This window comes from Carassius carassius, chromosome 48 (genome assembly GCF_963082965.1).
Source record: "Carassius carassius chromosome 48, fCarCar2.1, whole genome shotgun sequence".
Taxonomy (NCBI): Eukaryota; Metazoa; Chordata; class Actinopteri; order Cypriniformes; family Cyprinidae; genus Carassius; species Carassius carassius.
Window position 1 is genome coordinate 22,718,540 of NC_081802.1, and position 16,022 is coordinate 22,734,561.

Sequence of the window (16,022 nt, forward strand, 5' to 3'; positions counted from 1 at the left end):
GTACCCGGGGTGGTTGCTAGGGCGGTTGCTAGGGTCCCCATGATGGTTGCTAGGGCCGTTGCTAAGGTACCCAGGGTGGTTGCTAGGGTAATTGGGGTGGTTGCTAAGGTGTTGCTATGTGGTTGCTAGGGTACCCCGGGTGGTTGCTAGGGTCCAAATGATGGTTGCTAGGGCGGTTGCTATGGTAACCTGGGTGGTTGCTAGGCAGTTGCTAAGGTACTTGGGTTGGTTGCTAAGGTGTTGCTAGGCAGTTGCTAGGGAGTTTTGGCTGGTTGCTAGGCAGTTGCTATGGTATCCTGGGTGGTTGCTATGATGTTACTAGGTTGATGGTAGTTGTCACAGATGGTCACTATGTAGTTGTTATAGAGTCCTTAGCCCATTTGAGAACTTAGCTAATCACTATTAGCATGTAGCTAATCACTGCTAGCATGACTAGCATGTTGGAAGTCCAGTTTGGTACCATGAGTGAAAAAATCCAACCGCCATGTCTGTACGATGTTCTGATGCAGAGATATAGGTCATGCAATTCGGTTGCTAGGGTAATCCATTTGGTTGCTAGGGAGTGGCTTGGCAGCTGCCAATGATGATACTCCAAAGGCTGCTTGCCAATATAAACCAACTCCCATGTCTGTACAATGTTCTGATGCAGAGATATAGGTCTTGAAAAATGGTTGCTAGGGTACTCTGGTTGGTTGCTAGGTAGTGGCCTAACAGCTGCCAATGATTATACTCCAAAGTCTGCTAGCCTATATAAATGATATAAACCAACCCCCATGCCTTTATGATATTCAGATTTGAAGATATCTCTCTATAATTTGGGTCGCTAGGGTGCTCCAAATGGTTGCTAGGGCGTGGCTATGAAGTGTTGAAGGTGATTCGTGATTGGCCGTTTGCTGCCCCGACTCAAACGAGCCCACCCTCATGTTTCTATGACACTTCTGTCCAAAGTTATTCATTTTATCTTTTTCAATGGAAGTCTATGGAGCTTGTTGCTATGGCGCTCTATATGGTTGCTAGGGCGTGGCTTGATAGATTCACAGTGATCCTGAGAGACTGATTGGTTGCCTGATTCAAATGAGCCCACCCCCTTGTCTCTATGACACTGTGACCCTGAGTTATGTTCAATACAAAATCCCTATGTAATTTCCCATAGTAGGAAAAACACAGTGTTTCATGGGCGATCCCTCACCATAGTATGTCTATGGGGCAACTTTGGGGGTCTCTAGCGCCCCAGGGGTACAACTTGTACCCCTCTGCGAGGTATGCTCTCGCACAGCTTGATAGCCTCTCCAAATGTGGTGATTCACATGTTTCTGCGAAATTCTCTCTCGGAGCTACGATCCGTCAAAGTTGGCCGTAATGCGTTGTCTATGCGATTTTTCGGCCGATATTTCGCCGGGTGTACGAACATCGTACGCCCGAACGCTTATAAAAGTCATAGCACACCATTCCCGAATAGGCCGCACGATTTGACGCCTGTTTCGTTGGTCTGTGACGAAAACTGCGGGACTAGTTACGCGCCGAAATTTGTACGGAAGAATAATAATAAGAACTAGAATGTACATTTACTGAAGAAAATGTGAGTGGTGCTTGCAGTGGCAAAACTCGCCCCTCTGTTGCAAGGGTACTCTTGATAGTCGCTAAGGTGTTACTATGCGGTTGCTATGGTACACTTTGTGATGCTATGGTGGTTGCTAGGGTATTTGGGGTGGTTTCTAGGGTGTTGCTATGCGGTTGCTATTGCTTTTTTTTTGGTTTTCAAGGACAGAAATATCACTTACCAAACTATTTTTTTTTTATTTTAATAAAATAAATAATAAAACAAAATGTTACAAATAAAGTACAGCACAAGCTAATCATGCAATGACTGTGGCAACTTTAATATTTAAAAGAATACCTCAGCAAATTTATTGCTATCCATGTTCAAACTGATTGTATTTGATGAATATATGATTGACCTGAAGAATAAACTATACCATACACTTGAACAATTATGAGCTATGTTTATTATTTTATTATTATGTATTATAACTATAACAAATACCCGCAGAGAGAGCCAACGGCCTGGTGATATTTCATTTTACAGCGCGATTCAATGTCGTTTAAAAATGTATTAAGGTTGAATATTTAGATCTAGGTAAAATCAGAGGGACTTTTATTTTGAAATCGCGATGCATAGAGGTACGTTGTTTTATTCTCCCGTGTTTGCAAAGATGATTTACGTTACGAATCTAGTGAGATAACCCACAAACACAGACCCCCACCACTCCCAGATAAACAATAAGCAGCCCCACAGTACAGTATATGCAAGTTTGTGGACCGAGCTGCAGAGATGGAGACGCGCTCTTCGCTTGTAAATTATAATAACAACGAGAGTCAAAATTTGCGTGCGTTCCCAAATGAAACCCTAACAAACAGCACACACAATAAAAGACTAAACAATGTAATGTAAGCAAAGGTTTTACCACAAACTCAACTTCATACCAATATCGCGAGACTGCTACTCTGTATGAGTAATATCGTGAGATCTCGTGAGCTCCCAAAAGCCAGGTGAAACGGCTATGTAACACGCGCTGCATTGTTCATTTTGCGTGAAAATGTTTTTATCCAAACCAAAAATGAACCGTAATTTCATACATGCCTTTTTAAAAATTCAAGTATTTTTCAAGGACCTTTAATATGGCTGTTTTCAGGGTTTTTACATGTCACAAACTCAATATTTTATAAAGTACTAAATTTAAATACTATTTGCCTGAATCAAAAAGACCAACTTTTAGCTGAACTGCTTATATTTTCAGTGAATTGTAAAGCTTTGCCACACAGTAACATACGGTCATACATTTCTGCTTCATTACCGATTTTCATTTACCATGAAGTTTTAACATTTTTTTTTGAGAAAGTAGGATCGATTGCCAGCCACAGCTTTGTTAAGTGTACTGAGAGTTGAGGTCACCTGGGGGTCAAACCTGCAGTGGATCTTCTGAGCTAAATGATGGAGGACCTTTCTGTACTCCAGACACTTACCAACACCACAGTGGTGGACTGTTTATTTACAATAAACAGGTGGGATGGGGTTCATTTGTCAGACCAGAGAAATTAAAAAAAAAAAAAACAACAACAACAACTTGTAAGTACTGTTAGTAAACTATGTACGTCTATCTACAAAATGTGTTTGTAATTTTTTCTGTCAGGTGCATATATAGTTAGTTAAATGTGCATTAACTGTTGATTTTGCACTCCTAACATATTAAGAAATTTAATGTCACTGCAACCAAGTTTTATCAACAATATTCAAATATTTAGGCTGACATTTTAAGTTTTTCTAATGATATTCATCCAGATCAAGTAAGAGTGTGATCTTAGCAGGTTTAGAGGTAAAACAAAGTTTGCTTATTGGATTTGCTGAATTATGATGAAAACAACAAATATTTACACACAAAGTGGTCTTCATGTATAGAAGAATACAAACCTTATTTAAAAGTTTAACCATCTTATTGTACCATCTGTGAATATACTATTCAATAAAGACATGCAGGATTAGCCAAGGAGTAAGCAAGGTTTGGGTCAATCGACTGAGAGTATACGTGACAGTAAGTTAACCTTGCTTTCTGGAAAACCTCCTGGACCTTCTGTGAAGTTCACAAGAACACATTAAATGTGCCACTGAAGAAGATTCAATAAAGACAAAAACACTTGATGTGCCAATTCAACCAAAATGTTTATTAAAAGTTTTAGAAAAAGCGCCGGTTGTGCCAAATCCCACCCTTATAATGTTACACTAGCTCACGTATATTATTTTAACTTCATATTAAAATTGAATTATGAAAATAAAAAAATATCTTACTGTTGCAATAATAAAAAAATTAAAATCAAGTTTCTATTTTGGCAGAATAGTGACGAAAGTGTTTGAATTATTGTATTAATAAAGTGAACCTTGTGCATGTTGCATTTAAAGCCATTGTTAAATACTCAATTACCGTCCATGATTCCGTCTATTACTGCACAAATGTTTATAAAGGGCATAAGCCCATACATAAGCTCTGTGATTTCAGAAAACAACAACACCCCTTAGCATTTCTGAAAGCACTGTTAATCATAGCATCACAGGGCTTACTGCTTTATAGTGACTAAGCCATAACATGATTTCAGTTTTATGTTTAAATTTCTATGATTTAATAAAAAAAAAATTATTGAGTCGCAAACTGTTGTTTTGGAAACCCTGGTCGGCAGGGACGCAAGAGGGACACAGGATTTGACACAACACCCCCAGTGAGCAAGCCAGTGGCGACGGTGGCAAGGAAAAAACTCTTAAGGAGATAAAAAACCTTGAGAGGAACCAGACTCATCAGGGGGAACCCATCCTCTTCGGGCATGGCGTACACATTATAAGAACATTCTTATTCAAGCTAATATATGAAATAGTAAACAGACCAATTATTTAATATAATAAGATAATTTAAAAATATATATTAAAATTAATTAATCAATCATCTAATGATTAAATGCAATCGGGTATTGAAGCATCTCCCGCCATCTAGCCGCTGGATCTGACATGGCAAACAGGCTGGACACCCTGAGGTAGAGGAGGTAAAACAGATATGATCATGTTAGTGAATTGAATTTTTTCATTCTACAAGACTTACAGAGAATAAACTTTCAGGTCAGATGTATGTCTTGCATAGAGAGACATTTCTGCTCTCTCACTTCTGAGAACCATCATACACTTTAAAATCTAAGCGTTCACATCAAAGCACATGTCTCTGAACAAACACACTGTATGATAAAATGCACTGAAACACTAGACCTTACCAGTATTATTGACAAACTTTACCTCAGTGCTTTAATGTGCTTCTTCCGTTGCTTCTTTGGTCTTCAGCATTGTCTTCAACTCCAAACACATCTGGTCCCGTCCTCTGGCAATGAAATTAATAAATGAATAACAGGATTACTGCATACACATTTACTAATAAACTAAAAAAATATATATAATAATAATAAAAGTAAACTAAAACTTACTGAAAGAAATTAGCACATAAGGTGGTATCCAGACACTTCTCAGACATTCTGACTCGCCGGTCCTGAAAAACATCAAAATCAAAATTAGATTAAAATAATCCTTTAAATGTGGTTATCACATGCAGTAGCACAGTGACTGAAGTGACATCTTTTAACACTTACCTTTAGATGGTATATTGCACACTCATATCCAGTGTTGCAGAGGACTGCTATGGTCTCCAAAATCTTCCTGCAACTTTACAGAAGAGCACATCTCAATATTAGAATAGCAGAGGACTGCAAATATTATATCCAGTACACATTGTACAGACTGAACAAAAAATCATTTGAAACAAATGTTACGTTAAGGTAAAAATCAAATACATCACAACAGTGTCTTACTACTTCTCACTTAACCTTACTGTCTTTTCTGACTTACTGCTGCTGTTGCTCTCACTGTCTGTGTCTTCCCTGGAGTTATTACACTAATCCTGACTGCGTCCTATATTCTGCTGCCTTCACTTCCTGTCCTGCCTGGAGCTGCCACACTACTCCTTCGTCTTTCCTGCTGCTGTACTCTAGATAACTCAGTGACACAACACCTTCATATTACCACGGACAACACAATAAAAGCACAACGTCACTGTCGTCGATGGAGGAGGTTAAGTGGAACCCCAGTTCCGTATGGCTTAAGGCCAAGACACCACTCATACAAAAGCCACTGGGGAACTAAGGCTGGTGTTGCCCCACTGTTGTCGTTAATGCTGATTCAGTGGCCCCAGTGACCTGGTATAGCGGGCAATTCACCTATGAAAAAAAACGCAATACACAGTACACAGGATTGTGGTAACTGTGGTAGGTCTGTAACACGCCCGATTGATGGCAGAAGTCCGGATTTGAAATGTAGATGTGGTCAAGTAGTGTGTGCTTTTCCGTTGTCGCTGATGTAATCAGTTGCGTGTATCCTCGAGATTGAAACAACTCCAGAATTGGTTTTTTTCCAGGGTGTAGGAGGTCCTCGTTGAAGTCTCCACAGATGATGACGAGATCGTTGTGTGTGAGGTCCAGATAATCCAGCATACTGTTCAGGTTGGTCAAGAAATCTCCAATACTGTATTGTGGTGGCCTATACACAGCTACGACTGCTGCTTTTATTGGGGAATCCAATTTGATCACAGCAAACTCCAGATCAGTCACATTTTGTATATATTGCCTGGGCTGAGTTGGAATGTGCTCCTTGCAATATATTGCGACTCCACCTCCATTTTTCCTTCCAAGTTCTTGATGTGTGGAGTAAGAGACATGCCTGTTGCGTGTGAACAAGTTGTATCCTTCCAATTGGAGATCTGAAGTAGACGATCCAGTCAGGTGTGTTTCTGTTAAACACAGAACATCGGCGAGTTGTAGCTCATGATGGCATCTGATATCCTCCATGTGAGATGCCAGTCCTTCTGTGTTGTGATGAATGATGGTGAGTGTCTGTTCCTGCCTATTTTCCCTCACGTGCTGCAGAAGTGGCATGATTTCTTCAACTCTGGCTCTTTTCATGCTTTGCAAAGAGGTTGTGATTTCAGGATCAGCATATATCTTCTTATCGTCGAAATCCGTAATGTGTAATCCTTGCAGAGATGTTGTTCTGCTGAGGGCAACGTAGGCCATTCCTGGCTCAAAAATCTTCTTCAATGACACTACTGCAGAGTGCATTGTCATGCCTTGAACTTTGTGGGCTGTGCAGGCGTAAGCTAGCTTAATGGGAAACTGTCGATGAACGGCTCCTTTCCGCAGACTTTCTTCAGATCTCTCAATGTAAACCAAGACGTCTTCTTCACCTCGTACCTTTTTGCGGTGTTTCTGACCGGCGTTCGGATTGTCAAGTTGAAGTCCTAACATTTGTACTGTGGCGATTCCATCTTTTGTTTTGGTGACGATGTTTGCAATCGTGCCAAAACATCCATTGACAATTCCGTCTTCTACGTCCAGATTCCTGGTTACCATCACACGAACTCCCACTGCAACTTGCATTGTGTCCAGCAAGTCGTCCTTTTTTCCGGTGACAGGTTTGTTTAATCTCTTCATCCTTCCTGTTCTTGGGTCTTTTCTATAGTCTTCGGCATCAATTGTTATGATGTCAGTGAAAAGGGCCTGTACAATCTCGGTATTGTACTGGTCAACTTGTTTGTTAGTGGCGAATATGTGCAGAGCATCACGTGGACAGTCTTCTGGCTTCTTCACAGCCTGGAATAACAAAGCTCTATCATCTTCCCTGAGAGCTTCTGTCTTCTGCCTCACTCGTAGTCGGTTCAAAAGTTGAGCGAAAGCGAGGTCTTCTTTCTGCCGCATGATCTCTGTGAGTATGATGATTTGAAAATGGTCCTTCCAGAAGTCCAGCATATCCTCTTCATACACACAGAGCGGTTTGGCTTTACCAAGCGGTGGCAGTTGATAATAATCCCCTACGACAAGGCAAGATATTCCTCCAAAAGGTTTCTTGTTGCCTTTGATCTGTTGAAATCTCCAGTTTACATAAGTAAACAGGTCCTTTGAGACCATGGATATTTCGTCGATGATAAGAATCTCCACGTCGCGTAATCCTGCTCTCACTTCATCAAGGGTGTTCCCAAGTCCTTGATAAGGTGGCTTCAGACTCCTTGGCAGTTTTAAAAGGGAATGCAGCGTTTTACCAGAGATGTTGAATGCTGCCGTTCCAGTAAACGCAGACAACAGCACCGTGGGCACGGAGAGATCCCCTTCTTCCCGGAGGCGAGGGAGTCGTCGCAGAATCTTAGTTGCTTCCGAGTGTATGCACTTGATGACGTGCGATTTCCCACAACCTGCACCGCCCGACAAAAAGTAGAAAAACTGCTCTGGATTGTGACCCCACACACGCTTCTGACACCACTGGCAGACAGTGTAAAAAATTGCTGCCTGCGTCTCATTTAGACTCCTAAACATCTTCCTCAGATATTCATTAGTCATCTGTGGTGCCTCAATCTGTGGTACGACTCCGTCTCCATCTTCACGACGAATCTTGTATTCTGGAACATCATCCGGTTCATCTTCTTCTCGATGGACGTCTTGTTGTTCTGCAATACACTCCATCCGATCAACGTCAATTTCAGGTGCAAAAGCACACCAAGCATTCTCAGATGGTCCTTCCCGCTGCAGCTGTTCATATGCTTCGTCCACTTTTTTGCCGTGCTTTTCAAACTTCTTCTGTTGTGCTTTAACTAAGCCACGGACAGGGAATCGGAGATTGGGGTGTGACGGGAGTTCCACAAGTCCCCTTTTGTAAAACTCCTGATACGTTGGAAACCGTTGAGGTTTCAGCTGTTCGTTGACACGATGTGGCACGTAAAGTTTTACCATTGTTCCGCAAAACTTCTCCGGTTGCTTCTCCTCTGAAAACCGAGCATACCTGATAATTGCAGCCTTACCAACAGTTCTCTTCTGAATGAATCCCATGTCATTGAGGAGTGGGAGGACATTCTTTCCTTTAGTTTGCCGACCATACACAACACGGTAATTGGACACAAAGTCTGCAAGGCACATCTTTTCAAACTCCAGTGTTTGAGGCCTTGCTCTGTATTTCTCTATAATACCTGACATCCAGACATCCTCTGAATCAGGATCTTTGCTGTGTAGGACACTACGGGGCAAACTCATCCTCAGGGCATCATCATCCGTCGGTATAAACACAACATTTCGTGAACACTTCTTCAATGGTAAGCTGCATGTTCGTGCCACAGACTCCTGAGCACTCACTTGCCTGTGTTTGGAGTAGGCCTGCATTATCTGCTTCATTTCGTCCTCTTCGTTTACGTTGGTTTCACGAACACCCTTGATCACCGTCTTCAGGTAATCATTCATTTCGTGTTCTGGCTTGGAAATGTAGGACAACATATACATGATGCAGCTGAAAGAGTCAAGGACGAACTGTATGTCCATGTTGGCGTTCCATGCCCTCAGCAAATCTGGGTTGTATCCATTCACCCAAGCTTCCTTCGGATCACGCTTCAGCAAAATCACGTTTGAAGTGGACAGTGCCTCAGCATATTTACAGTAATCATCCATGGACAGATTACATTTGGTCAGCAAGTCTGACAAGTTGTCAAAGGAGGCCTGGGGATCATTTAGCAAGTCCCACACCGGCTTGAGTTTAGTCCTGGCTTCGTTCATTGCTTTTCGAGCAGCGTCCTGTCTCCTCTTCTTTCTCTCTTGGTGGTGTTGGTCTTTGTTTTCATCTTCCTCAGGACGTTGTGGAGCTTCCTGTCTCCTCTTCTTTCTCTCTTGGTGGTGTTGGTCTTCGTTTTCATCTTCCTCAGGACGTTGCGGTCGTGGACGGGTGATGGTGGTGCTTGACATGGGAAGTTTAGGGAACCCATATCTACACAACACATTTCCTTTCTTGCAAGATTTGGAGTGCTTCCTGCTGTGAAGCTGAACTTCGGTGACAATTTTATGAAGCTCGGGATCGGTGGTAGGGTCCGGCAACTGGCAGGTTATGTAACGGTCAATAAAATCACACACTACTTGGTCGGACTGATTTTCAAATTCGGGTGCCCCCTTTACCCAGGCCAGCAGATGAATGTGTGGGCTTCCTCTGGCTTGAAACTCCACGCGATAAAAGTAATCCTCGACTTCGCCGATGGGTTGAGCAGGTGACAAAAGCAGATGATTCATTAACGCATCCACTCGTTTCTCAAACATCCGCATGACGGTGACGGGGTTACTTCGGAGGATTTCACATTTCGTCGTCCAGTCAAGCTCTGAAAAGACGACCTCTTCACCTTGCTGAGCCTTGATTGCAGTTATCACTTCTGGCCATCGCATTTCGGCTGCACTGAATGTGCAAAAAAAAGTAGGATTCCCTAACTGCCTGATCATGGCCTGTAGATCTCTCAACGTTTTCTCCCAATAAGCCGGAGTGCCTCTCAAGGGTTGCATAAACCTTGTGGCGTCACGGCTGTGGACCAGTCTTTCAACCTCAAGATCATCCTGAAGCAGCTTGTTGGAGATTCTACGTCCATCTTTTGTAACGGGTTTGCCCTTTCGCAACTGGATAGACATGCTGTTTCTAGCCATGTGCGTTTCAGTGACAAACTGCGCAAAGAAGAGATAACTCTGGTCTTTGGCAAAACGAGTATCCACGCAGAACAGTCTAGCATTGAAATACATGCTTGGTGATAATGCAACATGTCGTGCCTCATCAATTGTGTTCTGTCCAGTGGGAAACTGTACGGGGAAGGCCATGGCTTCCAATTTGGGAACCTTGAAAAATCCGACTGGCTTTTTCCCTTGAGCAGGCGCAATGCTGAAGATTCCCTCACCGTACGACAGCAAGTCCTGTCCGATGTCGAGTGGCTGCATGCATGTGTCCAGAGTGAGGCCAGGCCTGAGCTCATCCTTTTCTTCTGTGCTGACATGCTGCTCATCTTGTTCAGGGACAACAACTTCCTGTTTCTCCTCTGTGGCATTCAGCTCATCATCAGGGAGAAATTCAAATGTGGTAACGTCACTAATCAAGATGTCCCTGTACTCTGAATGCATCGCTTTCAGTCTTGCTAACGCTGCTAGCACATTGTGCATATTCACTGTATGGAAGTGTTGGTATCCTCTGAACTTGATGTGTCTTTTCAGCTTCACCTGTAGGAGCTGGGACTCACTGTTAGGCCTTGGGAGACAGTTAACTGTTTTCTCCACCTCAGAGGGCACACACACAACAGCACCATACACTGATCGCTGCTGTCCTTTGGGCAATGCAACTATTTTTGCAAAAGGAACAATTTTGGCGATAAGCTGTCGTTCAAGTACGTTCAGCTCAAGCAGTTCTGCAGGGATGGGTGGCAATTCAAGTCTGTTTGCCGCTGCAATAGAAGGCATGGATCCTCTCTTCAGATGGCTGTCACAGGTGTGGCAGATCCACTCCTGTCTTCGCTCTTCTGGAACTGCACAAGGAACTGAGCAGGCACTGTCACAAGCATGAACATATTTCCCGGTTAAGCAAGAGGCTGCAATATGAACATTTTTGACATATCGTGTTCTATTACACATCTTGACTTGATTTGGAAAAAGCGCCCTGTGACAGACTGTGCAGATGTAAGTTGGACCATGCAGAATTTGATGCCGAAATGCAGATATGGCCTTTTGAATCAAGATGTTGGACACAGGCTGGTTTGTCGCATCAGAAATGGGTGTTTTCTGGCTGAAACGAATGTATGGCTTGTATTTTCTTTTGATCCTTAATGCACATCTCAACTTGTGAAGAATGTGGAATCCAGGATCGGTGAGACACTTCTGTTTCTTCTGGAGAGTACAACGAAGAATGTGATGTGACCTAAACTCTGAATCACTTACGTATCTTCTGGCCATGTAGTCCTTCTTTTTCTTCTGGAAAACATCATCAGTGTGGTACCTCCTGTCCATGTAGTCCTTCTTTTTCTTCTGGAAAACATCATCAGTGTGGTACCTCCTGTCCATGTAGTCCTTCTTTTTCTTCTGGAAAACATCATCAGTGTGGTACCTCCTGTCCATGTAGTCCTTCTTTTTCTTCTGGAAAACATCATCAGTGTGGTACCTCCTGTCCATGTAGTCCTTCTTTTTCTTCTGGAAAACATCATCAGTGTGGTACCTCCTGTCCATGTAGTCCTTCTTTTTCTTCTGGAAAACATCATCAGTGTGGTACCTCCTGTCCATGTAGTCCTTCTTTTTCTTCTGGAAAACATCATCAGTGTGGTACCTCCTGTCCATGTAGTCCTTCTTCTTCTTCTGGAAAAGATCATTAGTGTAATACCTCCTGACAAAGTACTCCCTCTTTTTGTTTCTGACAAAAGGATCTTGATTAAACTTCCTTTTATTAATTCGAAACTGCAAACTGGAGGCATACTTTTCTTTCTCATATTGCCCTCTTTTTCGTTCTCGAATTTCAAAATGTGAAGTTTTGTCCTCAGTTCCTGCACACTTTTTTGCCATTTTACGCATTTCTTTTCTTCTTCGCTGCTTGTTTGTTTTTAAAACATTTATGACACCTTGTTTTTTGTCATCTGTAAGAACAAGATTTTCAGGGATTCTGATGTCAGCAGTTGTTTGTGTTTGTGTCAGTGGTGAAGTTACTGTTGATGGTGACACACATGCTGCTGATGAGTATGGCTCCTCAGACTGTTGCTCCATTTCAAATGAAACAGCCATGAATTCATAGCAAGCTTGAGGACCACGATTCCAAAAAAGCTCAAGTAATCGGTTGGTCATGTCATGCAGGTTGGTGAAAGTAAGCATAACTGCCGCTCCGTCACCAGTAGGATGTGGCCAACCTTCAGCAGTTCTGGAATGTGAATCAAAATATCCATATCTTCCAGATCTGTCTCTGAACACAGCAAAGCACTCTGGAGAAACAATAAGCAGTGCATGACTGACATCTGTTGAGAGACACTGAAGTCTTTCATCAAGAGGAATCCACCATGCGTCCATTTCAGTGGTTCCTCTGTCTCTTAGATATCCCATCAACACTTCTGACTTTTGGACGCTGTAGTTGTGGTTAGAAGTTGAGATGCTCACAGGTACTTCAGCCATGCTTAGAAGATCCTGTCGGAATCTTCCTTCAGCAATAAGTTGCATTTTAATGCCAACATACAAAGCATCCCCTTCCTCTAGCACCCTGTCAAGATCAGGCTGTTCGAAAGAAGTTCCCTCACTGTGGTACGCAAGGAATGTCAGAGCTACACAAGTGCACTGACTATTTTGTGAAAAAACATCATACCTTGCATCACTCTGGCAGTGAGACGCCTGCACGGATAGAATTCTATCTATGTTGTCACCATCTTCATACTGCTGTCCATCAGAAACCGGAGCAACACCTTTACTGACGCTCGTCTGTCCTGTCAGGTCTAACTTTGTCCAACGAACTTTTTGAGCCCGGGATCTCCTACCTTTCCGAGGCATCCTTCAGAAGAACAAAAGACAAAATATGAGAAAACAGACCAAAGACATGAGAAAATAATCCATGACGTATCTGACTAGTCCATTAATTAGAAAGAAATAACTTGGTCAAAGAGTTGTGAATTCTACAACTCCTCAAGCATATACAGACACGGAAATTGTGTAAATCTGATGCTCTCACTGTTGAGATGCTCTGAAAACACCATCACATACTGCATGCATGTAAACAAATTAGTGCTTAATTTTCAAACATACTTTCCATTAGAGTAAGATAATTTAGATAAATTACAGCCTTTTGCAATTTTATGATCATAATATTCAACCTTTTTGTAGGTAAATGGGATTAAATGATCCAAGTTTAACTTCCTAATTATCTGTTCTGATTATTTTTCAGTAATAATAATAACCCGATGATTTCACATCATCAGTTAAATAAGCAAACTGTCTTAAAATGTTTAGCAAACTGTCATCTTTTCTTCATTATGCGTTTGAACAGAAAATTACAGTAAAAAGAATGGTTTTAATGCTACAATCAAATAGTACTGTATTCAATAAGCATTTTTTACAGGATATTTTCAGTCACTTACTTAACGAAATGCTGAAGTGATACAACCTGCAAAGTATTCTCGAGAAGAAAACAAGTTAGTTAATTGACAAGAAAAACAACGACTTACAAACACAGATAATAAACTTTTTTTCAATAGAAAGAACAGTAACAAATAAAACAAATTATGAATCTAGTGTTGATAGGAACAAACTTTTTTTTCCAAAGAAAAGAACAATAGCAGATTGTTTAGGTAAAAATTATTAACCTAGTATTAAAGGACAGAACTTTTAAAAGAACAGTAGTAACTGAACACTAATTAGTATTAAAATGAAGAATTTTTTTTTTTTTTTTTTTTTTTTTTGGTGGGTGGGGGGTTGGGAAGAGGTGGGGTGGGAAGAACAAAACAGAAGAACTGCTGCTTGGAGAAAGCGCAAAACCTGGAAAAGAAGGACCTATTAGGCAACTATAATTATAATAATATTGAAAAGAAAACAACATAGCATCATTCAGGCATTTTGCACACTAACCAAACGTTCAGCTGCAGAGAAAAATGCAGGTCGTGCTCTGAATAGATGGTCTGCAAAAAAACAAACAAACAAACAAAAAAACAATTGAAGACAGCCTATTTATGTAAAATAAGATCAATGTTCACATTTAATAAAAAATTAAATAAACACTTAATATGGCTCATTGGTAGAGCATTGCGTTAGCAACACAAAAGGTTGTGGGTTTGATTCCCAGGGAACACACGGTAAAAAAATAAATAATAATAAAAATGTCAAAATCTGAATGACAGGCAGAAAGTATTTTTTTCTGATTGGTTGTTCAACAAATTATCATTTACCTGGGTTTTAAATCTCTATGGCATTTTCAGAATTTACATACTTCTTTACTATATAGTAGGGTGAAAAGCATTAAATGAAAAGTACTTGGATGACCTACCACTTCTATTGATATTCTTTAGTTTAGTCTACCCCATGAGCCCACAGTAGCTAAATTGTGAATTGCACTGTAACTGATGCTGTAGCTCACATGACAGTGATAACGTGACAAAGGTAGTACATCTGCATACATACCACACATATCAGACTATTTTGAATGATTGCAAAATTATTACTTATTCTTAAGACGTATCTACTCAGAGTATGCAACTTCTGATGCAGCCCATGGCTATAACATAAACTGGTTCTTTCTTTAAGGAAGTAAAAAGTGTTTATCTATAACTTAGAGCAACTTAAAAGCAATCTTTCCCCACCAAATGAATAATTTCATCAATCTCTCATTGACTTTATGTGAAAAATTACAAGCAAGGAAAAATCATTGAGGCCTACAACATTCTCCAGTGAATTTCACAAAACTCCAGTCACAGGTTCTGAAGTGCTATAGTGCATCAATGACTCAGTAGTATCTCATCAGTATTGCTTTGTCAACTATTAATTTTATCCATGTCAAATAAATAAATAAAATTACTTACTGGATATTGTGCAGTGGGGAGTCAGTAGTGCTCGTAATGCTGTAATTGAAAATAAAAGTAAAATGTCAGAAAAAAAAATGTTAAACCTGTAAGCTAAACTTTTTTGATCCTCCATAGTGCACCTTTAAATGAACAACAACCAAAAAATGCAAACAAACCTTAAGAATTGCTCAGGAGATAAAGCTCAATGATCAATCTAAACAAAGAAAAGAACAAAAAATTAATAAAATGAATGCTTGACAGCAGAACAAGGACAGTTGATAACAATAAAACACAGGTCTTTGACTTTCAATATACCTTTTATGACTTAAACCAGAGAAGTTAAAAAATAATATTCTTACTATAAACACTGAATATGCGATCTATGTCCAAATATACGTTTATGGTAAATTTTTTATTATACTTACAATCACAGATATTTATAGGCATATGACAAATATATCAGGAAACGGAAAACAAATTAGATCAGAGATATAACATGTGTATTTCAACCATATCTACACAAAACAGGAAACTGGAGCAATAATTACCAACATTAAGACAACTTCAACAAAATACACACTTTTTTGTTTTATTTTATTTATTTATTTAAGTCTTTTATACTCACCAAAACTCATCAATTCAGTATAAACAGTAATATTGTCAATTACTATTGTAGCTTAAATTTATTTAATTATATTTTTACATTTAATTTATTTTGGTGATGGTAAACTGAATTTAATGGTAAGTTTACCCCATTTGTCAGTGTCATTATTATTAAGTTTGGGTTCAGTAATTTCTTTAATACTTTTACTAAGCAGACATTAACTGATCAAAAGTGACAGAACTTAATGTTACATACGATTTTGGACTTTAAAATTTTAACTTTGTATTCAAAGAATACTGAAAAAAAATGCATCACAGTTTATCACAAAAATATATTTTTAACACAATATTAAGCAGCACAACCTTTTTCAACACTGATAAAAATAGAAGTTTAATCGTAATAATTACATTATATAATTAATTTCTGATTTATATACAAATTATCTTAAAAAAGGAAAAGATATCTTACAATACCACTGTTTTAACTGT

General features: G+C 40.1%; 1 protein-coding gene across 1 annotated transcript; it reads right to left on the reverse strand.

Moving 5' to 3' along the window:
* Positions 1-4,170: 4,170 nt before the first annotated feature.
* Positions 4,171-11,964, reverse strand: LOC132131314 (uncharacterized). Its single transcript, XM_059543339.1, has 4 exons — positions 5,435-11,964; positions 5,173-5,251; positions 4,832-4,913; positions 4,171-4,573 (listed from the first exon to the last, which is right to left on the reverse strand). Exon 1 carries the CDS (start codon positions 11,962-11,964, stop codon positions 5,803-5,805), a length of 6,162 nt encoding a protein of 2,053 aa, XP_059399322.1. The 3' UTR covers positions 4,171-4,573; positions 4,832-4,913; positions 5,173-5,251; positions 5,435-5,802.
* Positions 11,965-16,022: the final 4,058 nt, after the last annotated feature.

Coding starts and splice junctions, on each gene's coding strand:
- LOC132131314 (XM_059543339.1), bottom strand. CDS start 11,964: ATGGCAAAAAAGTGTGCAGGAACTGAGGACAAAACTTCACATTTTGAA.